Source organism: Rasamsonia emersonii (assembly GCF_000968595.1).
Source record: "Rasamsonia emersonii CBS 393.64 chromosome Unknown ctg1118621760253, whole genome shotgun sequence".
Lineage (NCBI taxonomy): Eukaryota > Fungi > Ascomycota > Eurotiomycetes > Eurotiales > Trichocomaceae > Rasamsonia > Rasamsonia emersonii.
The window spans coordinates 54,331-78,903 of record NW_013563126.1 but is presented as its reverse complement, the minus strand read 5'-3'; the positions used below and the strand labels follow the sequence as shown (position 1 = coordinate 78,903).

The 24,573-nt window shown below is 53.1% G+C and overlaps 9 protein-coding genes across 9 annotated transcripts; 4 read left to right on the top strand and 5 right to left on the bottom strand.

The window, feature by feature from the left end:
• T310_5207 (PtaB protein) lies at positions 1-1,000 on the bottom strand (the record flags this gene model as incomplete). The annotated part of the gene is made up of 2 exons (XM_013471950.1): positions 1-416; positions 673-1,000. Coding segments are annotated over 2 exons (744 nt in total), but the record flags the coding sequence as incomplete, so codon positions are not given.
• Positions 1,001-3,158: 2,158 nt separating this feature from the next.
• On the top strand, positions 3,159-6,059 carry T310_5206 (Mitochondrial AAA ATPase; the record flags this gene model as incomplete). Its single annotated transcript, XM_013471949.1, has 1 exon — positions 3,159-6,059. The coding sequence occupies one exon, from the start codon at positions 3,159-3,161 to the stop codon at positions 6,057-6,059; it is 2,901 nt and encodes a 966-aa protein (XP_013327403.1).
• A 461-nt stretch (positions 6,060-6,520) lies between these two features.
• On the top strand, positions 6,521-7,816 carry T310_5205 (uncharacterized protein; the record flags this gene model as incomplete). Its single annotated transcript, XM_013471948.1, has 1 exon — positions 6,521-7,816. The coding sequence occupies one exon, from the start codon at positions 6,521-6,523 to the stop codon at positions 7,814-7,816; it is 1,296 nt and encodes a 431-aa protein (XP_013327402.1).
• A 476-nt stretch (positions 7,817-8,292) lies between these two features.
• On the bottom strand, positions 8,293-8,801 carry T310_5204 (uncharacterized protein; the record flags this gene model as incomplete). Its single annotated transcript, XM_013471947.1, has 2 exons — positions 8,293-8,658; positions 8,715-8,801. The coding sequence occupies 2 exons, from the start codon at positions 8,799-8,801 to the stop codon at positions 8,293-8,295; spliced, it is 453 nt and encodes a 150-aa protein (XP_013327401.1).
• A 679-nt stretch (positions 8,802-9,480) lies between these two features.
• On the bottom strand, positions 9,481-11,178 carry T310_5203 (beta-xylosidase; the record flags this gene model as incomplete). The annotated part of the gene is made up of 1 exon (XM_013471946.1): positions 9,481-11,178. The coding sequence occupies one exon, from the start codon at positions 11,176-11,178 to the stop codon at positions 9,481-9,483; it is 1,698 nt and encodes a 565-aa protein (XP_013327400.1).
• Positions 11,179-11,700: 522 nt separating this feature from the next.
• T310_5202 (uncharacterized protein) lies at positions 11,701-18,456 on the bottom strand (the record flags this gene model as incomplete). The annotated part of the gene is made up of 2 exons (XM_013471945.1): positions 11,701-11,746; positions 11,945-18,456. The coding sequence occupies 2 exons, from the start codon at positions 18,454-18,456 to the stop codon at positions 11,701-11,703; spliced, it is 6,558 nt and encodes a 2,185-aa protein (XP_013327399.1).
• A 573-nt stretch (positions 18,457-19,029) lies between these two features.
• Positions 19,030-19,612, top strand: T310_5201 (uncharacterized protein; the record flags this gene model as incomplete). The annotated part of the gene is made up of 3 exons (XM_013471944.1): positions 19,030-19,093; positions 19,148-19,274; positions 19,327-19,612. The coding sequence occupies 3 exons, from the start codon at positions 19,030-19,032 to the stop codon at positions 19,610-19,612; spliced, it is 477 nt and encodes a 158-aa protein (XP_013327398.1).
• An 889-nt stretch (positions 19,613-20,501) lies between these two features.
• T310_5200 (PAPA-1-like conserved region protein) lies at positions 20,502-22,936 on the bottom strand (the record flags this gene model as incomplete). The annotated part of the gene is made up of 4 exons (XM_013471943.1): positions 20,502-20,759; positions 20,830-20,936; positions 20,999-21,816; positions 22,527-22,936. The coding sequence occupies 4 exons, from the start codon at positions 22,934-22,936 to the stop codon at positions 20,502-20,504; spliced, it is 1,593 nt and encodes a 530-aa protein (XP_013327397.1).
• Positions 22,937-23,220: 284 nt separating this feature from the next.
• Positions 23,221-24,447, top strand: T310_5199 (Peroxisomal membrane anchor protein; the record flags this gene model as incomplete). The annotated part of the gene is made up of 1 exon (XM_013471942.1): positions 23,221-24,447. The coding sequence occupies one exon, from the start codon at positions 23,221-23,223 to the stop codon at positions 24,445-24,447; it is 1,227 nt and encodes a 408-aa protein (XP_013327396.1).
• Between the last annotated feature and the right edge of the window lie 126 nt (positions 24,448-24,573).

The following is a 24,573-nucleotide window of genomic DNA, read 5'->3' as shown; positions in this document are numbered from 1 at the left end:
TTGCTGCTGCTGAGATGGTGTCGCACTGCCCTGAGGCGCTGAAGGACCTTGCTGGGGCTGCGGAGTCACACTCTGGGGCGGACCAGTGGTCCTCTGCTGCGGCGTCTGCTGACCTTGCTGGGCAGCGTTGTTGGCCTGATGCGCTTGCTGCATGGCGAACAACTGTTGCTGCTGCAAGTTTTGAGGCTGTCCATGGGGCATCTGCTGCTGAAGATGATGCATCATGTTGACCGGTCGCATATTGGGATTTGCTTGTTGCATGGCAGCCAATTGTGCGGCACTGAGGCCCTGAGTACCAGCAGGTAGCGAAACTGGGATCCCTCCATGTTGTTGCGCCTGCTGCTGCTGTTGCTGAAGCATCATTTGGCGCTGTCTTAGAATTTGCTGTTGGTGCAACATCTGAGGATTATTGGCAACTAGATGGAGACACCGCGTTAGAATCTTGACAGGAGACGAATATCAAAGATACCGTTGTTGCAAAGGGGTACATAGTTTGAAGGAGAGCGTTGCATCACAGTGAACAGTTCCTTCAGACGAAAGCCGACCACATTTTTGGGTGAAAAGCCAACCGTTCAATGGACATGCAACAGGCTCTCTCCATCGACGAACTTGGGCAGATTCGTGCACTCGGGGAAACAAATCAACCAAACAAGGGAGACAATGGAAACTCACAATTCTGCGCAAATTGCTGCTGCTGCTGGAAGAGATGCTGCGCTTGAGCCGGATTCAAATGCGATAGAGCATGCGCGTTCGGCACCGGTCCGCCGGGGCCTGTCGTGCCAGCGCCCGGAGGCATTCCCGCCATCATGGGGCCTGGCTGACTGACCTGAGGCCCCGCGGCCGCAGAGACTCCAGGATGGATCTGCTGCACCATACCTGCCCCGGGTCCTTGAACTCCCATGTGTGCGGCGTTGGGATGCTGGGCCTGAGCCATTGGGTGGCCTGGAGGCAGGCCCGGATGCTGAGGGATGCCTTGATGGGCAGGGAATGGCTGCGTCATCATCATCGCTGTGCGACGAAGTCCTCACCCGTGGCGGGATTCGTGAGGACTTAGCCGACGACAAGACAGAGGTGGAAGAGGGAAAGGGTGAGCGTGATGTCGAGATGGAGCGCGCGCCCGACGTGGAGATGACAGCAGGGCCGCTTCTAGCGTCGGGGCGGAGGCCAAGACGCAACAGGCTGGCGACAGAGCCTGCGTCGATATGGGCCAAGGACACGCGAGCTCAGGAGCATCGATCGAACGGGGGATCCTCCTCTGCGGTGCTGAAAGCCTCGCCAGGCGAGTTCCCAGTCCTGGGGGAGGGCAGAGGCAGCGGCTGGGATTTCTTAGGCCGGGGGCGTAGGAAGCAGAGTCGAGGTGGAAGGTTTCGGGGGAGGGGCTAACTTAGGGGCTGGGCGTGGTCCGGGTCAGGTCAGAAGACCCAGCGAACGGCACGCCGGGACCTCGCCTGTCGCGGGCCAGGTGCGATCGCGAGCGACAGAAGAGACGCGCCGTGTGCTCTGACTGCAGGCGTAGCACTGGAGCGCGAGCAGACACGGACGAGCAGATGGCAGAGAGCGGATGCAAAAGGGAGGCAGACAAAGCGATCGCGCCTGTCGAGCCGGTCGCTAACGTCGGGCTGCCGTCGTGAGGCTTTTTTGGGTTTGCGAATCTGCCGGACGCTAGGCAGTCACGTGACGCCGCAGGCTATTTTTTGGCGCGCGTTTTTCGTCCTTTTTTCTTTTTCTCTGTTTTTCTGCAAACGCTCGACACGTCGATGGCGACCTCGTTGTCGACCTGTTTTCTGCTCAGACTGTCCATCATCATGCAGGAATGGTAATGCGCAACCATCATCTGTGGATCAGATGGATGATCTCGATTTGTCTATGAGATGATGGCTGCTGGGCATGACTCATAGCAGGCTGACTGACCACCAGTGTGGTGTCTCGTTTGCACTCGATACCTTTCCTTTGCCCATCAGGTGAGTTGTGTGTCCTCTCATTCCCTCCGTCTCATATCTGATGTTTCCTTTCAAGATGACAAACTCCAAGAATTCTTCTTCTTTTGCACTGAGTCGCCCTTGAAGAGACAGCCCGGACCTTCCTTTCCCGGTTGGTCTGCTACTTGCCAGTACACCTTGTCTGATCACACTTTGTCATCGAAATCGCTTCTATGATCCTCGTCTGTCGTTGGTGGTCAGCGCTAACATGAGCGGATCTGACAGGTTGTGATTTGTCGCCGTTTTCCAACGCTGAGGAAAGCTGTGAACACAGTATATGAACACCGTAGTGATAGTAGCTTATTGTGTAGAGCTAGGCTAGGTTCAATGAGATGATTTTTAATGAATTATCAATTCCTGTAAATAGGAAGTGGTGGTAGGATAGAGACTAGAATGGAATCGATTGGCCTGGTTAAGTACAGGGTAGACACTTGCATTTCGAGCTATCCTTCATGAGACCAACAGGAATCCTTTAGCCTCTCTTACCACTGATGACATGTAGATGCCACAGCTGTAGACGCTGAATTTCCAATTTAGGGGAAAGATCCATTGACGTTAAAAAAAAATATTGCAAAAAGACAAATTTGTTGGTCGACGTGGGAATCGAACCCACGACCTTCCGCGATCCAGGAATTGTAAGGCGGACGCCTTAACCACTGGGCCAGTCGACCAAAGATTATCACTGTCATTTTTAGGGAGAAAATAAGGAATATACGGACTGCCAATCATAAGGTGTAGTATATACACCCTGCACTTTACTACAAAATTATTATTTGTAGCTTTTGTATGTCTGGACTATGTGTTCATCCATTATTATAGATCCACGACGCAAATTCCCGGATTGGATCATCGGCCACAATCTCAGGATACTCGCAATGTCGAGGACCAGCAGTCCGCTGCGGCAAACAGCGCAAACCGCCGGAGCGGAACGGGGGATTTGCCGCTGCGCACGTGGTCTGCCTGGCCGGCCGGACTTTTCTGGGCCGACATCAACGCAGGCCGCTCACCGTTTTCACCCAACGCCTTGAACTGCCCCGAAAAGGAAATCGGCAGGCCATAAAATCCTCTGGCCTGATGACCTCTCCCACGTTCCGCATCAGCAGCAGCAGCAGCTCCTCCTTTTCCTTCATCCATTGACTCCGTGGGAGCGTCAGGAGCTCGCCCCGGCTGCCCGTTGCAATGCAAACCACGTTGCTCCTGCCCACCCACCTCGCCAGACCCTGCCGCTTCATCGCCCGCCGCCGCCATCCCGCTGCCTGGACGCCGTCTGCTCGTCGATTCCACCTGTCGAGTCGATGGCGCTCCAGTGTTCCTCGTGATCCCCATGGCACGTCCGATTCGGCTCACGGCAGCAATGATGTTGCCAACGATGTTGCGCCAGTCGATGGGCACGTCGAGCCGGCTGAAGAGGAGGGCAAATCCACAACACCTACGACGAACACAACCCCTTCTCAGCGGCCATTGAACCGGCGTACAGGCCCGTATGGCTCGGGGATTCGCAGGGCAATGAGGAACAGGAAGCCCCCGCGGGAGTATACCCCGCCCGTGGCCACGATTCCGAGTTGGTTCCATGAGCACAATACAATCCTCTATAGCGGTGCGGAAGGACCGCAAATACAACGGCCACCACTACTCGCAGTCGAAAAACCGAACACAGACGCAGAGGCTCCTGTCCAGAAGGATTTGGCCCAAGGTGGGCCTGGAGGAGACAACGATGGATCCAATGAGCCGGCCGGTTCGGGTAATCGCTACGTGTTGAGCCATGCTGTGTGGGAAGAGCTCTATGCTTCCGCCAAGGCAGGCTTGATGCTGCCAGCAGCAGAATTTGCCAACGAACCGGCCGCTCTGAAGTCTCATCTAGTCCTTCAATATCCGGGGGAAGATGGAATCCTCTTCCTGGATGCGGTGGTTCAAAAGCTTGCCCGTAGTCTGGGAGCGAACCTGGTCACACTTAACGCGCAGGATATTGCTCAATTGTGCAGCGAACAGGATAGGGCAGATAGTGGCATGACGTCCCCGATTCGATCGCTGGGATATGAGGTCTACAAGCAACCCAGTGGCACGGCTTGGCAGGACGGTGACGAAACGGCGAATGAGGGCGATGGAGAAGACGGTGATGTGGAAGTATCCCCGTCGCGGTCTCGATCGGACCTGACGGCTCCACGGTTCATCACAATAGAAAGCACTCGTGACCTCTCCGATATTCAACTTCCGAACTGGTTGGGCTTGAAATCGCTTGTGGCATCCCTGAACGGATCGACCGCAGACGGTTCAGCCAACGCTGCCGCACGGAATAACCCCAATCGTGAACACCGATGGTATCGTCTCGTGAATGAACTGGTCTCCCCATCTGCTTCGAAGCGGCAGCTGTCCGTTGCGGAGGATGGATCGTCAGTGGATGCCAAGCAGCCGGAGGAGCGGATGGGCTCGAGTCCAGCGGTGATTGTCCAAGTTCAAGATTACAGGGACATCCAAGCGACACGGGAAGGTTCTAAATTCATCTCCTTATTGCAACAGGTTATCCAGAGCCGGAGACGAGAAGGAGAACGAATCTTATTAGTAGGGACGGTTTCACGGGACATCCACTCTCCGGCGGACCGCGAACGGTTCATGCACAATGTTCTTGACGATCATTTCTCAAGAACCCTGATTATCACTCCAGCCATGGATGCGAAGACGGTGGAGAAAGTGTTCACGGAGGACCGCAAGAGACGGACGATGGAGATTAATATCCGTCATCTTCAAGAAATGCTTCGTACAAGACTCAACGAAAACGCTACTCCGGTCGACTCGAGCATCTTTTGCGACCGCTCGTGGGCCCTGGACCCGACCACTGTCGAGGAATCTGGTATCGACGAACGATATTGGACCTATAACCACGTCCATTGGGTGGCGACTCTCGCTCTGGGATGTGCCGAACCCAACGAGCCTCTTAACCTCCATCACATTCAACGAGGCCTGAAGCTCATCGAGACGACAGATCGGGTCAGGAATGATTGGCTACAGGACAAACAGCCGAAAGTTGCATCATCTTCGGGATCCGGGACCCGCCGCAAGCCTTCGTTGGCGGCGCTGCGGAAGACATGCAATGCCCATGAGAAGAAGCTCCTGAGCGGGGTGGTCGACGCGGACAGCATTCGGACGACGTTTGCCGACGTCCACGTACCGCAGGAAACCATCGAAGCGCTGAAGACGCTGACTTCGCTCTCGTTGATCCGGCCGGAGGCTTTTACGTACGGAGTCCTAGCTACCGACAAGATCCCTGGTCTGCTGCTCTACGGCCCGCCGGGTACTGGTAAGACGCTGCTGGCCAAGGCAGTGGCGCGCGAGAGTGGCGCGACGGTGCTGGAAGTCAGCGGATCGGAGGTGTACGACATGTACGTGGGTGAGGGGGAGAAGAATGTCAAAGCCATCTTCACCCTGGCGAAAAAGCTGAGCCCGTGCGTGGTCTTCATCGACGAGGCGGACGCCATCTTCTGCTCCCGGACGGGGGCCAGCAGCCGCACGTCGCATCGCGAACTCATCAACCAGTTCCTACGGGAATGGGACGGCATGAACGACATGTCCGCTTTCATCATGGTCGCGACTAATCGGCCTTTCGACCTCGACGATGCCGTCCTCCGGCGTCTCCCCCGACGACTGTTGGTGGATCTCCCCACCGAGCAGGACCGGCGCGCGATCTTGCAGATCCATCTCAAAGACGAGCAGCTGGATCCTTCCGTCGACCTCGATGAGCTGGCGCGCCGGACCCCGCTGTACTCGGGTTCGGACCTGAAGAACCTGTGCGTAGCGGCTGCGCTTGCCTGTGTTCGGGAGGAGAACGAGCGGGCGGCGAAGCACCAGGGCCCGGAGCCATACCGGTACCCGGAGCGGCGAGTTCTGACCAAGGCACACTTCGAACGCGGCATGGAGGAGATCAGCGCGTCGATCAGCGAAGACATGTCGTCGCTGACGGCCATCCGGAAGTTTGACGAAAAGTACGGTGATCGCAAGGGTCGTCGAAAGAAGGGGCCGAGCTGGGGCTTCACGGCGCCTGGCGAGGCGGAGACGGCGGCGGAAACTGCTCGCGTGCGGACTTGAGCAGACGGCGATGGGAGGATTTATTGGGTTGATTTCGATGAGCATGGCTTGGGTTTGTAATACTAGCTTCTACGATAGATAGGTTCTGTACTGTACTATTAAGGCATGCTATAAATTCAGTCCTATTCGTGGCTTGATGCTGCGTAGGGAACCAGGATCGTCGTGGCCGCGTAGCTGGTCGTGTAGGAGTGAAGGATTCATGGCTTCCGACTGGCGGCGCTGACCTCCGGCGGACGGCGCCGCCCAGCAGAACCCCATCATGCGACCTTTTCCCCTCTCTGCTCTGTCTTCGCCCTCCCTCTGCTGTCCTCCTTCCAACGCAGCCATGTCGCCTCACTAGGTAGCGGTCGCTCCCTCAGCAACCCGAACCCGGGTGTCTATCGCTCTCTCGGCCAGTCTGTCTGGTGCTGCCTGCCTGGATCCTACTCCTTTGCGTTTTGCTTCCGCCTTTGCTGCCCGCCATGGCCTCCAACCCCTCCTCCATTTTCCCCTCTTTCCATCGCAAGCCCCGCCAAACCGATGCCGCCGTGAAAGAGAGCCGCGAAGCGGCAATTCGAGAAGCAAAACAACGTGTGCGAGAGGTTGTCCGCAACGACTGGTCCTTCGACCCGCCCTCGTCGCTTTTCTCGTCGTCTCCGCCGCCCGTCGCTGCGACGACGTCGTCATCCGCTCCTTCGGCTCCGGAGCTGCAGTCCGAAGTCCTCGAATGGCGTCAACGTGAATACGCGACTTCGGAGTCGGACCCAGAAGAAGAAGAAGCCGGAAGTGCTGCCGCAGGGAAAGGAGGTGATCACGATCCCTACCGGTTTGAGAACCCGGATGCCGTCAGAGCCAGCGTCGTGGAGCGCAGGCGCAGATGGCGCAGAGCGCTGGAGGAGGAAATGCGCTGGAACCCTGGACTACGGTTCTGGATGGAGCGGCGGGATGCGTGGACCGGGGCGAAGAAGCGACGGGTGATACGGGAGTCGTTGAAAGAACTGCAGGAGCAGCAACGACAGCAGTCTGGTGATGCCGCTGCACAGTCCAAGGATATTCCGTCAGGGACACCTTCCGCGCAAGGGCATGACAGTAGCTTGGCCAGCAGCGACGCGACTGACAAAGGGCCAGAGAGGGAGGAGACGTCCCGTGGATCGACGCCATCAGCGCCGTCTCCGAACGAGAAGATGGGGGCATTATCACTATCGAAAGATAGTAGTGGTTACGAGGAAGGCGATAATCGATTGACTACAGAAGAGACAGATTACGACTCGGAGGAGTCTCTGATCCCGGTGGTGGAACCACTCCTTCCCAAGTCCAATCCGATCCGATCATCCATCACACCAGCTCTTTATGCGTCTATCTACAGCAAAGTGGTTGTACAAGGGCTGACACCGACGATTCCAATAAACCTGGCGGACATGACCAAGGCGCTCGTGGAGGGGTGGAAGGCAGATGGACAGTGGCCCCCCAAGCCGACAGTCCCCCTTCCTGGGTCCGAGATCCCAACGCGAAGAAAGCAGGCCGACAATAACAACCATACCATTGAGAGTGCTGCTCCGGGCAACAAAGCAAGAAAGGACAGCCACAGCCATGGATCAGGCGTCACCCACGCCGTGAAGAAAGTGCTGGGGCTGGGGCATCATTCGTTTCATCTGCGCCGGTCCAGCCGTGGTGGAAGCCAGGCCGAGTCTGAGGCTTCTGGTGCTCGAGCGTCTGGAGAAATGTCCCTCACGGAAGTACCAGTTGTGGAGGAAGACGGTGGTCAACCCTTACGCTGAGCAGCTTGCTTGACTCGAATCAAACCTCATCTTGTTTCTCTCACATGAGTCCGACATGATGACTCTGCGAGAGTTTTCTTCTTCTTGTACTGTACTGTACTTAATATGACATGTGACGAGATATCATCGAAATGAAATGGAATGAATGAAATGAAAGGGAGTGAAATTAATAATAACCTCAATCCAAGCAAACCGAACAATTGATTAATTCTTCGATGATAGATATCGCAACTACTGAATAGTACACACAATATTTTTTTTCTCTAGAAGGAAAATAAAGAAAAGTCAGTACGCGCGCACGAATCTCCTCAATCAATAAATAAATATCATAAATATATGGCTTGTGAAAAATATCAGAGTCTAGCTACCATGACCTTTTTTTCCCGCTACCTACAAGGTAGAAATTGTGCTAATGAGAGGCTTCTGCCTACGTCTTTCTATGCCTGTCTCTGTCTGTGTGTGCGAACAGTCTTTATTCAAATCCTTGATTTATACTTGTAATCGTAGAAGACCGGCAAGATCATGTCTCTGTGGTCTCTCAGTTCGTGCGCCATGGAATCAAGCTCTTGCTGATGGGATTCAATTGTCTGTTGATGTGACTGAAGTTCTTGCGCCATGGAATCAATGTCTCGTTGTTGTGATTCGAGTTGCAAGGCGATAGAGTCGAATTTCTGATGCCACTCTTTGAACACCGACATCCCATATTCGTTCCCAATAAGCTTTTGCTCTCGATCGAGCCCTGTTGTCGTTCTTTCGAAAAGTTGTTCTGTCATATCTTTGACGTCCTCTTCTGTAGTATCTGCTGGCCCTCTGATCGGACGCATCAATACCCCGTTCCTTGACTGTTATACCGGAGTCAAAGTAGACAGTAGAAATGTGACAAAGGGATAGGCTTTACCTGACTTTCGAGATCCTCGGAACACCCTCTTTTTCTCTGAGGCACACCCATTTGACTGGAAGACGCTTTATACTTTTTCATTGTCATTTCGAAAGGGATTTTTCGTCCCCGGGCCGTTGACCCAAGTCTGACGACAAATGATCGTAGCATGACGAAGGCGGAAAAAAGAGAAGCGATGATGAAGTGGGTGGTTGAAGAGTAAATAGGATGCGAAAGAACTACTGAGTGAGGTACTAATAGACGGGGGAGGGTGGGCAGTGGAAAGAAAGAAGGACTTCAGAGTCACAGGTGACAAGCTGCCTTCCAATCAGGGAAGGGACGTCAACGAAGGAGATGGAGTCATATTGACTCTTCCAGGATTTTGTCTCGGAATGAGCCGTGGCTGCTGGTCTTGTGTCAAGTAGGTGTTCTAGTTTCGTTGTCATAATAGATCAATTCATCATTCTTTGTCGGTAAGAGCCCCATGACTGGGAGTAAAGCTGTACTTACTCTGTCATTACCTAGGCGCCATCCTCCGGTCACGTGAATATATATATCATCAGTAGATCGAATAGTAGTTGATTTTCCACCCAGGTGGATAGATTGCTTTAGGTTAAGTCTTTGGTTATGTGATGGCTTTTAAGTGGTATATTTCTCCTTCTTACCCTCTTTTCTTTTTACTTTTTTCCCTTTCATCTTCTCATAGTCAGTCCTCATTGAGACCGGGTGATTGGTTAACCTTATTAGTTGCAACATATTTATTTACAGTGAATCGCCTTACAGTTTCCTACAGGTTTTTCTCAAACACCAGCAACGAGAGACTATGAATGGGCAAGGTGAAAGAAACCTCCCCCCAGCCACCATCCCCAACGTGAATAGTTTCAGGATCGCCCAAGGTCGCCAACTGTCCGGCCGCTTTCAGGGCTGCATACTCCTCCGCTGTCGGGCTCTGCGGGCTCCCCTGCTTCAGCCACATCGTGTACGAGTTGCTGTGCTCGTTGTCCACACGGTAATGGGCCAGCTTCCCGCTTCCAGTCCAGGGCAGGCCCTCGATGGATACGGTGATGTTGGCGTCAGGCTTGGGCAGGTCGTCGTCGTGGTAGTGCCAGACGAAGACGCTGAGACGTCCGTCATCAAGGCTTGCCAGCACACCCACGTCCGGTGCGTCTCTAATGCCTGACGCTACGGCCGTGTCGAGCGGTACTTGGCCGGAGCTGGTGGCATCCACTCGCTGACCAGACATCTTCCCCAGCATCCGATGGAAGTTGATCACCGGCTTGTCGATGCCGTTCGTGGTCAAAACCCGGAACCCGTCAAAGTACGGGTAGTCGTCATACTCAAAAGCCCAGGTCAACGCACCCTGCAGGTTCACGCCGTGTTTGACGGACAGGTCGAGCGCCCTCGCAAACGAAGCAGCCGTGTACGACGGGTAGAGCAGGCCATTCCGATAGTCGTACTGCGGGGTGATGCAGGCCGCACAGCCATCCGGGTCACATTCGCTGATGATGATGGGCTTGTGACGGATCTCCGGATAGGAGGCAATGACGCTGAATGCGTCGTCGATATTCTGCAATTGCGCCGCAATCCCCATCTGGATGTACCCTCCGTTGGTGTTATTCACATACGTCGGGCTTCCCTTGGCGTGGAAGGAGAGGAAATCCAATGGCGACCCAATTTCCCCCGTCGCATAGTTCCTGCCACGCAGGACGTGCTCGATGAAATTCGCCAGATAGTCCCCTCCGGTACCTCCGGCAATCTCGAATCCGCCGACGCGAGCAGTCGGCAAGGCTCTTCGGACGGCATCGATGGCATAGTCGTGGAGCTCGTAGAACTGCTCGACCGTCCCGTTCCAGTACTGGATGTTGGGTTCGTTCCAGACCTCCCAGTACCAGGACTCGACCTCGCTGGCGCCGTATTTCTCGACGCAGTGCTTCACCCACTCGTAGACGAGCTCCCCCCACTTGGAGTAGTTGGTCGGCGGATACGACCATCCAGTGTAGATCACATCGTAGGGCGACGAGGGCGTGAAGTTGAAGAAGTACGGATGCGGATGCGACGACAGCGCCTCGGGCATGAACCCGATCTGCGCGTACGGCTTCACGTTGCGCTCGAGATACGACTCGAAGATCCGGTCGATGATGGTCCAGTTGTAGATCGGATTTCCGTCCGCATCCTCCGTGTAGGCGTTGGTGCTGCCCCATTTCAGCGCCGGAATGCCGTTCCCCGTCGTGAGGAGGTTGTGCGCTCGAAAATACGTCTGAGCTGGCCCCAGCTGACCACCCAATTCCGACAGCAATGCCTGACCTTCCGGGTAGTAGGCGTAATTGGGCTCGTCGGCCCCGAAGAAGCGCGCGATGGGGGTAAATGGGCCCGTTTGATTTCGAGCATTGACTGTGATGGAGACTGGTGCAGCGTGTGCGATGGAGACTGCTAGTGGAAGCAGGAGGAGTCTGCCCAGCTGAGAAGTGCTAGTAGTGGACGGCATCATGATTATGACAACTGTAAATCAATCCGTACTGGCTCAGTCATGGTGAACCGTATATAAAGGGGAGCCATCTTGTTATTAAATAAAAGGACGAAAAAAAAACAGAGCGATCGTCACGCCAATTTCGAAGGATCGGGATATTGCCTTTTCTAGATGCGGGGTGATACTCTCGAATTGGCCAACGCAGTCTATACAATCAATCAATGTTGTGTTTCGACTGCCCAAAATTCAGCATCATCGGAGCTTTCCCCGAGGGTTTTCAAAACCCCGCAGATTCGGATGTGGAGAGAGACAGAGATCGGCATGACTGGAGTAAAATAGTTTATTATTTAGTCTAGAGCTTGAAGTACATTTTCTCCATGAATGCCGCATGCTCATCCAATCAGCATGAACGATGGGACATGATGCGGGATGATGTGGCATTCTGGCATTCATGATATATATAGTATGCCATGACCTTTCACAGGCCAATGAACCAAGTATCCCTAAAGGAACTATCCATTCATCGACAAGATAGATATTTCATCTCATGATTCTCGTGCCATTCGCATAACATAACCTTAGATAACTAATGATATAACAGTACATACATCATGCTCTTTTTTTTTGGGATATCATCTCATAACATATCCATAACGCATCATAACGCCCAAAAAGTAGAGTATCTTATAACTGGCCGTCGAGTCCATCCTCAACTATATACCTCCCATGCTTCTAGAGCATCAGTTCGGCCATGCTATCGCCTAGCTGATCCAGACCATCATACAATGCGGTTGACGGCCGGGGTGGCTCCGCATCGTTCTCATCAAAAATGTCGAGGTATCGTAGCCTCTCCAAAAAGGTCTCTGCTGCGTGCATAAACGTTTCCTTCGCAGCGTCCAGAGACTCAACCTCCGCCTTTATTGCGCCGATCTCAATCTCCTTCGCTTGCTGGCCGCGCAAGATGAAATATCGCCCCTCGTGCCGTGACCAGCTGCTGCACAGCCACGCTTGAAGCTCGCGAGCTGCAAAAGTGCGGGCTTCCTGAAAGTAAGGAGGGTTCCCCGTGTCGCGTCCGTTGAGGGATTGTCCTAAGGTCTCGGAAGGATCATCAATATCCGGGTCTACCGCCATGGACGGTTCAAACAACGTGGAGATAGCAAACATTGTAAATTTTTGGAAAACTTGCAACTGGCCAAGGAGGTCAGCTGGCAGAACCGAGTTTCGGTTCAAATAATCGATCATGGGCAACGCGGAGGTTATCATCTCGAGAAACAACGCCACTGTGACAAGTACTGGTGGCTCCTCAAGAAACCCAGGGTGGTCGACAAGGAGATGCACCGCTCGATGGACAGACTCAAAAATTGCGCTGAAGATGTTTGTCAACGACGAAGTACAACTGGCATCGGTGCCATCCATATCGAAGAGCAAGTTGGTAAAGGTCCGCGAAATGGTTTGAAGAATAGGCCGAGCAAGGATCCAAGCCGCTGCATTACTGAATGCGCATTCGATGTAAGCCGGGAAGACACACTGCATAAGAAACGAGCGCATTGTTGGCCTATTCGGGTTCCCACTCTCGTATGTGTCCGCCATACACGCACAGAGCTGCTCGACGAGATAACTTTGCTGGCCATCCACAGCTGCACGTTCGGAGACACTCTGCAAAAACATGACCAGCTGCTTCGCCACCTTGCCCGCCGAAAGTCTGACGCCATAACTCTTCAACCTGGCCACGATGTATGTTGGGTCGTTTGCCGGAAGTGGGAAGGACGTCGGCTCGGTGAAGAACCTGTCAATGGGGCATATATTCTGCGTGTGCTGTTGCAAAAACCCGACAACACGGTGGACAAAATCAACATAGGCCCCTTGCGCCGAACCGCCAGAGTGACCCAGTTCTTGGTAGTTCGCCTTCATCGATGCCATAAGCGTCATCACTAGTTCTCTGTACTCGTCGCGAATGCTGGCCAAACCCAGACCACCAGAATCTTCAACCTCCTGCAGGTGCTCCCGCATGTTTGATAAAAGACTAGAAATAAGAGACAGTCTCCTTTCGCTAAATTCGCTAAGGGTGACATGATATCGATCATCTCTTCTGTCCCGATAGAAAGGCAAATTTCTGAACAAGGCGGATTCAGAATCCTTATTCAGCAAAGCCTCTGTCAGGCGATGTTGGAACTTAAGCATCGAGGTTCTCTCTACCAAGCACGACATCCACATGCTGAGCACTTGCGCCCTGCATTCAGAGTAGAATTGGCTGTCCTTTTCGATGCAACTCGCCAAGAACTGAGGCGTAAACTTCTTGGTCTGCGCGGTCGCTCGAAGTGCCATCCACGAGTGCGAACCGTACGGGCTGAGGTAGCTCTCCCAATGCTGCAGACGATGCTTAACAAGAATCTGCGCGATGGAAGTCCAGCAGTCGATAGCAGTGAAGAGAATCGCATCTTCAGGGCAGTGATCTTCGCCGAAACAATTCGATATAAGGCGAGAGACAGCAGGCTGAAACACATTCTCCACATGCTGAATCGCTGCACTTGGCTGAGGAGATTCTTGTACATCCTCACACATTGCCTCAATGCCTGTCCAATCGCCATACTCTTGGCTGTCATCATTCACAGCAATGGCGGCAGCTGATGGAGGATCATCCTCATCTTTCCGAATATAGGTCATCACAACTTCGAGAGTCTCCTTTACCGTACCGTTAACTCGAGCCAGCTGCGGATTGAAAAGGCCAAGCAATCTCGTGATGGGCATTCGAGACACAAGCACGCGTGCTTGCTCTAGAGATCGTGCGGCTTCAATGGCGCCTTTCAGCCCTCCAAGAGCAGAACTCAATAAGGACTCGATTTGGCGCTGATTCTGAGCAATGGTCGACTCGACCAGTTTCCGAGAGAACTGAATGTTGCCATGCGCCTGTGACTCCACCTCAGTCCTGGCAAGAGAATGCTGCCTGACCAATTCAGATACAAAATGACTGTGCCAATCGGAGAAGGGCTCTAATCCAGATACGTCCTCGTTAGTCGACAACTTGAACCGCACTAGTCTCATCCATGAGCGTATGCTTAGACTGCAGGTTTCTTGATGCGAGCTAGCAGGGTCAACAAGATTGCGTATCGTTTCGACCCGAGGCCTGCATCCGTCGGGAACAGCCCAGTAAAGCGTGCACAGCAGATCATGGTGGTTTCTCAACGCGTCTAGATCTTCCTGACGAAGCGGTCGGTCTTTGGGATAAACGCGCCCATGGTTTGGTAAGAGGCGCCAGGCAAAATTCCTGATCTTCTTGTTATCGTATATCCCAGTGAGGAATCGGAGGCCACTTCCAATGATTTTTAGTAGGATGTGAAAGCAGGAATCTCCTATCTGAACCTCGAGAGAGGGGTTACTGTCAAGCCTATCGAGGAAAGATGGCGACCCGAAGCACTCTTCGTTCTTCAAATTGTGAAGCGTGTTCTTGGCAAAGAAGTCAAAGAGAGTATCAAGGATGACTTTGCAGTCCCGCCACCCCCAAGAATTTATCAAATGGAAACATCGGTGAAAGATAGTCCGGCAGTAATTATTAAGAGAGGCTGGTGGCGCTGGAGAGTCGGAATCGTAGTAGGCCAGGACCTTCGAGACTAGTCGCTTTACTATCGACCAGTTGCCGTGAGGTCGTTGGAACCGTGACCCAGGCTGACCGATTCCGAAACGATCCAGTTCTTCAAGTGGAAGTGTCGTGAAAATCGCCCGCCAGACGTCTTCCAGGCGTTGGACATCTCTTACAGATGAGATATCATCAGGCAGTAGTGCTGAGGACAAGAGCTCCTCAAACCATCCCTTGAAGGCATCCAAGCTGTGCAATATCTGATATGAAATGACATAAGCCTCAACTGAGGGAAAGTCATCACGTATTCCAGCTTCCCGTCGTTCCTGCAATCTGTTTTCGTCCAGGAAACGGCGGATTTCCGCGAGACCAGGTTGGCTGAAAACGAGTGCAAGCAACTGCTGGGAAACATCCCTTACCACGCTCAAAGATTTCTCCCATTTCGGTCTCCCAACTAGATCATGAGAGGCCACCTGTTGGACTTGGTTGGCGAAGACCAGATTGAAACTAGCGATTCTCAAACAGCGTCTCCAATTGCCCGGCGCAATAGGCACAAATGTAGTGATGTGGTCGTTCAGTTTCGACACCAGATAGATGGACCTATCAACAAAGGCCGTCCTATCAACGGGATCGGTAAAGCAAAGCTTATCAGTCACGTATTTGACAACAGATCGGTAAAGGTTTCCGGCGTGGTCATTAAGTGTCTCCAACACCGTCTCCTGTCCAGCAGGATTGAGTGACTCGGTCTCCTTAGTGAAGCAATCAAACACAACGCCGAGTTCGGAGGACACTGTGTCATTCCATGCGCTCCATCGGAAACTCTGCTCTTCCAGTTGAATGTAACTATGGCCAGCATCTTGATCGAAATCTCTCTTTTGAAGCTCCAAGGAACGTGTAAATTCCCCACTTCCAATGAATGTAGAGTTATGGAAGAAAGTTCCCATGCGAAGAGGCGAAACATTGAAATCCACAGTAAATGACGACTTGCAACCACTCAGTCCTTGTAGAGCCGGTGCTGCAACTTGGAAATCATCAACTGACACCGGCGAGGCAGCACGAGAGTTGTCGAACGTGATGTTCAATGGCTGTTGGTGTTCGGCATTATCTACATCGATCCGCTTCGGCGGGCGTTTCTTCAGACGCTTTCTTGTCACATTTCTCGACGGAGGTAGAGGCGAAGGTCCAGAGTTGGGAGTCGCCACTTTAGCAGGTTCTGGAACAGGTCGCACGGGAGCAGCTGCTGGAGTATCATCGGAAAGAAATCGATCCAGAGTCAAACTAGGCTTGAATTTTGTCGGCAGATTCGTACGTTGGTATGTTCGATTCAATGCCGCTAGCGACTGTCGGAACGACAACGGAGACCTGACACTGTGCGAGCTAACTTCCTCAAACTCGGCAGGTCGTGGAGCGTTCCTCTTCAAAGAAGACACGGCAAAGGCTCGGGGGATAATCCACTTGTCTCCATATCGCTTTGGCTGATTGGGCTTACTGGAATCAATTGTACTTTGCAACCTCTTGACCTGGGTTGACACGGTGGAATGCCCAGCACGCAAATCATTTTCTGAATCAGAGTCCAGATCGTCTATCCATTTTGATCGCGGATCCACACTCGATGCACCAGCATCTCTCCCTTGGGGACCATGTTCGAAATCGACTCGTGCATTGGCAGCAATATCGCTTAAAGGAGGTCGATGAAGTCCCTTGGACGTAGATTCTGGTATTTTCACTTGCTGAATGGCACCCCTTTTCCAATCTTGCAATAGCCTGTTCGTATCTTCTGTGTCATCCCTGGTACTCAGTTTGAAGAATTTACGGTTAGGGCTTTTTCTGCCTCGGTCCCGGCGAGAACGTGCCTGCCTAGCCGCTACTCTGAGGAACAATGGTTGATCCTTGCGAGGACGTTGAGCCACGTCAGGCGCGTCCAATATGCCCAGTTTCGGTGGCTTAGGAGTAGATCGACTTTTTGTTCGCTGTCGGGGCATAGTGTCTGTAATCCTCGTCTGACGCTTTAAGTGGTGTTTCCTCCGGAGAGGCTGAACGTTCATCCTCCCCTGATCAATATTCCGCTGCTTCGTGCGTTGCTTTTTGTTCCCATACGTGATCTTACTGCGGGATGTCGATGGGAACATGTAATCAATTCGGTTGTCCTCTGGAATATCGTCATCTGCCACATCATTGAAAGGATCTTCAAATCCCACCAGTCCTGCGAGAGCTTGACGGGAATCATCCTTATCTGAACGAGCATCTCCTGCATCTGACGGAGAATCTTCTGAATCTGACAAGTCCAACGCGAAATTGGATATGCGTCTGTGGCTAGGGGACACAACAGAACTGTCTTTTGGCCTGGTAATTTTTCTGGCGACGCCCTTTGTAGGCTCCATCGAGTTTGCGGGATGAGCTTCTCTCCGCCTTTGAGAAGACTTCAGGCGCCTCTCTTCCTGTTGCTTCAAATCGAGCCGTAACCACGAAGCCGGAAGAACACCCTTAATTTTCCGCCGCAGCCACTCGACTTCAAGTTCCACATCATCCGTTTCTTCCTGGTCAGCAGGGCCTTGATCATTGTCGGAAACCCTTTCGTCACTGTCCTGTGGCGGATCAACTTCCGACCACTCTTGAAGACTGAGGTCATCAGCATCTTGACCTTTCGATTTCGAATCCGTGACAGGGGTAGTCAGCGCCGGAGGCGTGAAGCCAGGGGGGAAGCGAAACCCATCTGCGTGCGTGGTTGCTGCAGAGGACAAGCTGCCTGAATGCGGGGGAGAGGGAGGGATATCAAAGACTGATCCATGTCGAGAATGTTCAGATGGAGATTTATTCTCAATGACCACTTGCATATTTGAGTTGCTGCGCTGTAAACGACCTCGCTTCTCTCCAGCATGGAAAAGCTTCCGTCGCTTATGAGCATGACCACCATTGTTGCTCATTGCGCCCGTTCGACGAGGGGCTGACTTAGGAGTACGCCGCTGTGACTTGGCCCGAGGGGACGCAAAAGGATCTGATGGTGGTGAAGAAGGAGGAAACTGAAACTCCGCAGGTGGGCTGCTCGAAGGAGGTTCAGGAACGTCGACGAATTCATTTTCTTGACTCTCATCCTGTTTGTGGATGGAACCGTGGTGCAGGTTGGGTATTCGCACTGGTTTGATTCCGCTGGCTCTGAGGAGACTTTGGTAACGAGCGTCTTCGAGGAGATAAGGATGGAGCTGGATGGGGTTCCTCTGCCTCAGCGATCGTCGGGTCGGTTGAGACATCTCCCGCATTATTTCCTCCGGAATCTCCAACGGCGGAACCAATTCTTCAAGCCTATTCTTCTCCGCTTGTTGTTCATTGTTCTTTGTGTCCACCTTCTCGGCCCCTGAATCGCGTAAGGATTCCACTGTGGACGGAGGAGAAGAGAGCGACGACAGACTGTCATCGTCGCTCATTAAATCATGCTGCACGCTTTCCTGTCTTTGCGCTGCAGGAGGAGTTGGTCTCCTCGACGGTTCATGGACGAGCTGGAGTTCGTCCTCGGAGGAACTCGAGGCATCAAGGGTATCGGATAGACGTTTATTCGGTGGTTGACTCTTCTTCGAGAGGGGAGTGCCATTATCATTGAGCTCGGAACTTAACCGTGGATCCTGCTGAGAACGCTTCGAGGCTGAGGAAGATAGAAACAGCTGTTGGCCGTCTCCGGCCTTTTGCTGAACAACTTCGTTCAATTCATCCTCTGAGGCAAGCTCCATCGACTGCGGAAGCGGCTGGTCGTCGCCCTCCGAGGGAGGGTTTCCATCTCCGTTTCCCTGCTCGACATCTTGACTGTTACCAGTCACATTTTCGTAAGATTCTCTCTCATTGAGCGCCCTCTTCGATTCCTGGCTATCAAGCTCATCTTCTTCGTCGGAGTCTGGCACAAAACCTCGATCCCGCCATGATTCCATTTGCATTCCTGGCGCGTATGGCCCATTGCTCTAGAGTGTCATGTCCGGTGTCGACCGCGTGCTGCCCAATTGAAATAACAAGGGCAGTCGCAAATTCGCGGATCTCAAGAGAGGGCGGTTGGGTGTGAAAATCGAACGAAAATGTATTGTACTGTTGTCTAACGCGGTTGACCTAAGCTCCTTGGCCCGACGCGTCGAAACTGTGGGGGAGACGCGCGAGCACTGAGTTAGGTTTAAGTGGCCGGAGCTTAGCCCTCGCGGGACGCCAAAGTCCGGAGCCGTCAAAATGATGAAATTGATCTTGCCCAAAGACGACATTCTCAGCAACATCAATTGTCCTGTGGCAGAAATCTTCTCCCTACAACTCCTCTGGTCACGATGAGTAGCGGATTACGCGGTCTTGCCCCAGCTGCCGTCGCGATCGCAGTGGGCGTTTTCACCGGTGAGTACTGTCTAGCAAGCTTTTGGACCGACAAGATCTGACGCTCCGATACAGGTTACTATACCTTTCAACCGGCATTCAAACAATTAGACGCTGAAAGGAGAACAAAATCCCAGTCAGTTTGCTCCCTTGTCCTTCCTCGCTCTTCGCATCGTTCCTGTCTTGCGCTTCTCTCCCAGCTGTGAGTGAAGCCGTAATATCACATACTGACGTATTGATGGCAATACTCGTAGAGAAGACGCACAACCGTCTACTGAGAACAAGAAGAGCGAATTGCCACCAAACACGAAACCGTATACTTCTGCCTGGAACGCTCCTCCGCCTCTCCCGCCGCCTGTCTCGGCAGAGACACCTGAAGATGCTGCGCAGCCATCTTCTCAGCGCCCATCATGGACGCAGTGGCTCTGGTCGTTTGGCAGGTCATCCGGCACGACGCCAGCATCTGCCGGTGAGGACAGGCATCTAGTCCAGAATGTTGAGAAGAAGAGCAGCGAGGGGCAAAAGAAAGAGCAGCAATAAATCTTACAGAGAGAGACACGTCACGAGTCTACCTCCATCGTCATCGTCAATAGGGATGCTGGGGGTTCTCAAAACAAGTGATTTACCTGGATCACACTCTCCCGGGATTTGATTCCGGGTCTTGAGGGAGTAGTGGAAGACATTCGCTTGAACAACGGTGCAATTGATGTTTGAGGCCCGTGATACGCAACCATCGTTCATGAAACCGGGCCCTCCTACGCCGCACTAACCAAGTCTATTATGAATGGGCTATTTGCATAAGGAGTGTCCTTACCGAATCATCCAAAGCAACACGTATCATGAAGATAAAGCCATGGCGGTATTGCGAAAAGCATGACGAGCCACCTGCTATGTTCATCTGTCAACACTCGTTTGGATCTTTCATGAGAAGACTCGGTCTCTTCTCATATATACTGCACGAAACAACAGGATGTTGCAGGCCACCCACTTACTCGCTCATTCCGTTGTGGCCCAACGGTCTATCCAACTGCTCATGATGTGATGACACGAAGGTTGGCTTACTGCATGTTGCATTAACTGTGTATAAATAGATATAAATGTACAATAAGTGTATACGTAGAGATTTATGAATTGTTGACTATCAATGTCTGTGATTAATGAATAACGAGTTGCATATGAGTACATAGTAACACTCTTAAAAACCATAGAATACAATAATACAATGCATTAAAATACAAGACCCCCTAATTACCTTATCCCTTTTTCTTTTTCGCCCAGTAAGATTTCCGTAAATGAATCGCACACAGAGACTCCGTACCCATAATAACACACAACGCTTGTTTCCTTCCTTTCCATTCCAACAGTCTATGAAAACGGGAACAAACACGAGAGTGTGATTTCCATGAAGCTGTTCTCCGGGGAAATTCACTCAAACTTCCTCGACGAGCTTGCGGTTTCCGTTACTCGGCGCCTCTCCAAACACCCGGGCAGCCGGTGTTCCGACTAACTCTTCGGGGACCGCCACTTTACACGAGTCGCGACTGCTCACCCAGCGGATCATCGTCGGATTTGGCCTCTGCGGCTCCGGAGGAACGTCTGGCGTCGCTTCAGCCGCAGCCTCAGCGGCGGCCGCGCGACCACGCCGTTTGGGAGCCTGCTTTTTCAGCAGTCTGTTGATTGTGTCCATCTATTGTGGAGAAGAGACCGTCAGTCCTATTCTTGCTAAAGGCAAGGAGATCGGATGAGAATATGAATACCTTTTCTTCTTCATTCCGCTTTTCGCTCAGGTTCTTCCTTCGCCGGGCCATCTCCGCACGTCGCATGGCATACTCCTCCGCAGTCAGGTGCTTTTTCACTTGCGGTTCTACAGTCCCGTCAGATGTCTATCAAGAAACACTGCTGTAAGATTTTCCCGGTCGCACTCACCCATTGGTAGCTGCAAGTAATCATCACCCAGCGAACCTCGTTGCCGTTTGGTTAGCCTGCTGAGGTCTGGAGTGCTCCCTCGGCTTCCAGTGGCCGGTGTTGCCTCATCGCTGTCATCGTCATCGTCTTCCTCGTCTTCATCTTCATCTTCTTCAAGCTCCTCATCGTCTTCGCCCCCGCCTTCCCCTGTCTCATCGTCTTGGATGCCGGTTTCATCGGGCTCGCCCTCTGCATCGGAATCCAGCTCGGACAGTTCCTCGTCATCGTCGTCATCTTGCGCGAGCTCCATTTCCTTTTCCTCTACGCCTTTCACAGGCTTTCCCTTTGACGACGTGGCGGATTTGTTCTGTTTCTTGGAGGCTGGCTGAGGAGTATCGTCCATGTCGGCGTCACCATCCGCATCGAGGTTGTCGTCTTCTTCACCCGGGGCATCTTCAGAGTCGCCCACTTCTTCTTCTTCCTCTAAGTCGTCGTCGCTGGTGTTCACCTCGACGAGCTTTTTCTTCGACCTACTGCTGCGAGGACCTGTGACGATGGGGTTCTCAGTGAAAACGTTCACCGACCGTCTGCCGGATGAGGTCGTACCACGACCGCTGCTGTTGGTGACCTCGCGCAACTTGCTCGAGGGCATCTTCACAGTTAAGTGGATGGACCTTTTCGATTCCTCTGAGTTTGCTGAGGACCGTGAGACTGTCACTGACGCAGAAGCTGTGACTCCGCGCGTGAGTCTGCTGGACCTTGACGCCATGTTAGCAGTCTGTTGGGTGGACGCTTTGGCTGTGGCCGCGCGAGAACGGAGAGAACGACTTGAGGCCATGCTGATGGTTGAAAGAAAGGTAACTGCGGGAGACTGAAACGCAAGATGCTGATGGTAGAGACGACAAGCAGGAAGGGAAATCAAGTTTAGATGGCCGCTGCAGCAGAGGCGGCGGGGTCCAGTGTTGGAGTAAATAAGAAAAAGGGAAGAGAGTTGATCGATCGGAAGATCAGGTGGCTTTGACGTTGCGTGGAGGGGCAATCAAACGCATCCCAATGAGGTGGTCCAGGATCGGGAGGAAGGAGGGCCTGACTACAGAGGAGAGGGGGTGTGTGATAGGTATGATATGGTTATGGGATTGGGGATCCAGTCTTTGACATCGACATGGAATCACTAGCAACGCTGCCTTGGCCTCAGTCTTCAGCCCCATCCGCAACCATCGCTGGCGGGCGCACGTAGCAAGTCGAGGCGGCTAGCATTCACCAGTGGTGACTTTTTTAATTACAGGCAGAATAGGAACGAAAGTCCCCGCAAAGCTCAGAGCACATATTGTGTCTTCCACAGCTGCTTTGATCTTTTGCTTCTTTCTTTTTGTTCTGGGCTTTTCTTTCAGGCAGGAACCTATTGGGAACAAAAGAACAAGGTCCTCTGAACGCAGCCAAACTGGGCTGTTGCAGAGATTCAGGCGGCGATGGACAACAAGGGCAGGGCAGGGAACTGGAGCTGAGAGAAGGCAAACACAGAATCACAACGTGGGCGCAGCGTACGTACCTGGAAGACGTGCTGGGAGCGACGGCGTCCGGGATGTCGGGCTGCCAATCGTCGCTGCTGTCGTTGTCGTCTAGGGAGTCGTCGTGGTCGTACGAGGAGGCCGACTCCGACGAGGGCGTTGGCGGTGGCTCAGGCTCCGGGGAGTGGCCCAGCCTGGCCGCCGGCGTGTTGGCGGCGGAGACGCCGCACAGGCCCCGCCATCCAGGCTCCTTATCTAAGCACGACAACTCTCGATAACTAACTAGTTCAGTACAGTAGATTCGGAAAACAGCTTGTAATAACTGCAGGAGTGCATGAAGAGGGGAAGAGTAGAAATATATTCTAGTCAGGTTGGTGATACAGAGGACGCTAGCCTGGGGTGCCCAACGCACTCCCTTAGGGAGACAAAGGTCGCATACGGGGCGCGTCATCCTGGCCTGTCTGGCAGCCAGGATGCTGTCATGGCCTCTTGTCGCTCGACAGCGCATGGATGTACCGGTACCACCGTCCCTGCCTGATTTCGATGCCGGCGCAGGTACCGGTACTTGGTCGATACGTTCCGTCTTGGTAGCAACGGGCCGAGGTTGTTGCTCACGTGTGGAGCACCAGAACATGGCTATCGACTATCGCTCCGCGATCTTATTCCTTTCTCCAGATCTCAATAACACAACAATAATCGAATTTCATATGAACTGAAACTAGCCGAGCAAGCAGGATGGCTGGTCCCGACTCACGAGATCCTGCCATCCCGGAATGGCAGCGCCAGTCCGGCGATCCAGCGGCCTCCCCGGAGCAGTCGAGCTCCGACAATGGCTCGTCCAGAGCAGCTCTCCTCGACCAAGCAGCCAAGTTCCTCCAGGATGAATCGATCCGTGACGCTCCCGCAGATCGCAAGATTGCCTTTCTGGAGTCGAAAGGGCTGCAGAGCGACGAGATTCAGAAGCTCCTCGGCGTCGGTCGCAACCCGGCCGCCACGAACGATGCCAGACCGGAAGCCACAGAAGAGCCCAATTCAAAGCCGTCTGAATCGACGATAGAGTCTCTGTCGCATCAAAAATCTCGAGATATCTTACCTCCATCTCAATCCTCCACCGCGCCTCCTTCCACGACGTCGTCGTCGTCGTCGTCCCGTGATGTCCCTCCTATCATCACCTATCCCGAATTCCTCCTCCAGCCGAGGCAACCGCCTCTGGTGTCACTCCGAAGTGTTCTCTACGCCCTCTACGGCGCTGCAGGTTTGGGTGCGAGTTTCTACGGTGCCAGTGAATTCCTGGTCAAGCCCATGATCAAGAGCCTCACCAGTGCCCGACATGAACTGGCGGAAACGGCACAGCAGAACCTCAAGAAGCTGAACGAGAAACTAGAAAAGAACGTATCCACGATCCCACCGTACCCATCGAGGCATACCAGCTCGAAGACCAGTTCCGACGCCGGTGAGGACTCTACACAGGATGCGGAGTCCATCACGTCGGACCCAACCGAGCTGTTTCACCGTGACATCGCTACCCAGACCACACCAGACCTGGCGCTGGGCGCCAACAGGTCTTCGTATTTTGGTCCAATGGACGAGAACGAAGAAAAGAACGACCCGACGAAAGCGGTCACCGGCCACCTCAAACGGTTGGAGATTCTCACGTCGCACCTGCGCGAATTCGTAGAGGACGAGCAGAAGAGCAAAACCGGCGACGATGCCGTGCGCGACCGGCTCAACGAGCTGCACACGTACCTCGACAGTCTCACCTACCTCAACAACCCTGTCTACAACATCTATGGCGGTGGAGACTACGCCCGCAGCACTGGCAGCAGCGGCCGTGGTGTTCGCCAGGGCGAGGAAGACGCCATTTCCACCTTCAAGGCCGAGATCCGCAGCGTCAAGGGGGCCCTCTTGAGCGCGCGGAATTTCCCCTCGGGACGTACAGCAATTCCCAGCATGAGTCGATAAGAACAGCGATCTTATATCTACGTTATTATTGATATTGTATGTATGTACAGTTTATTCAGGCGTCAATGGAAGTTACTGCAGACCAGGATCTTTACATATTACATATATAACAGGCCTATTCTATCT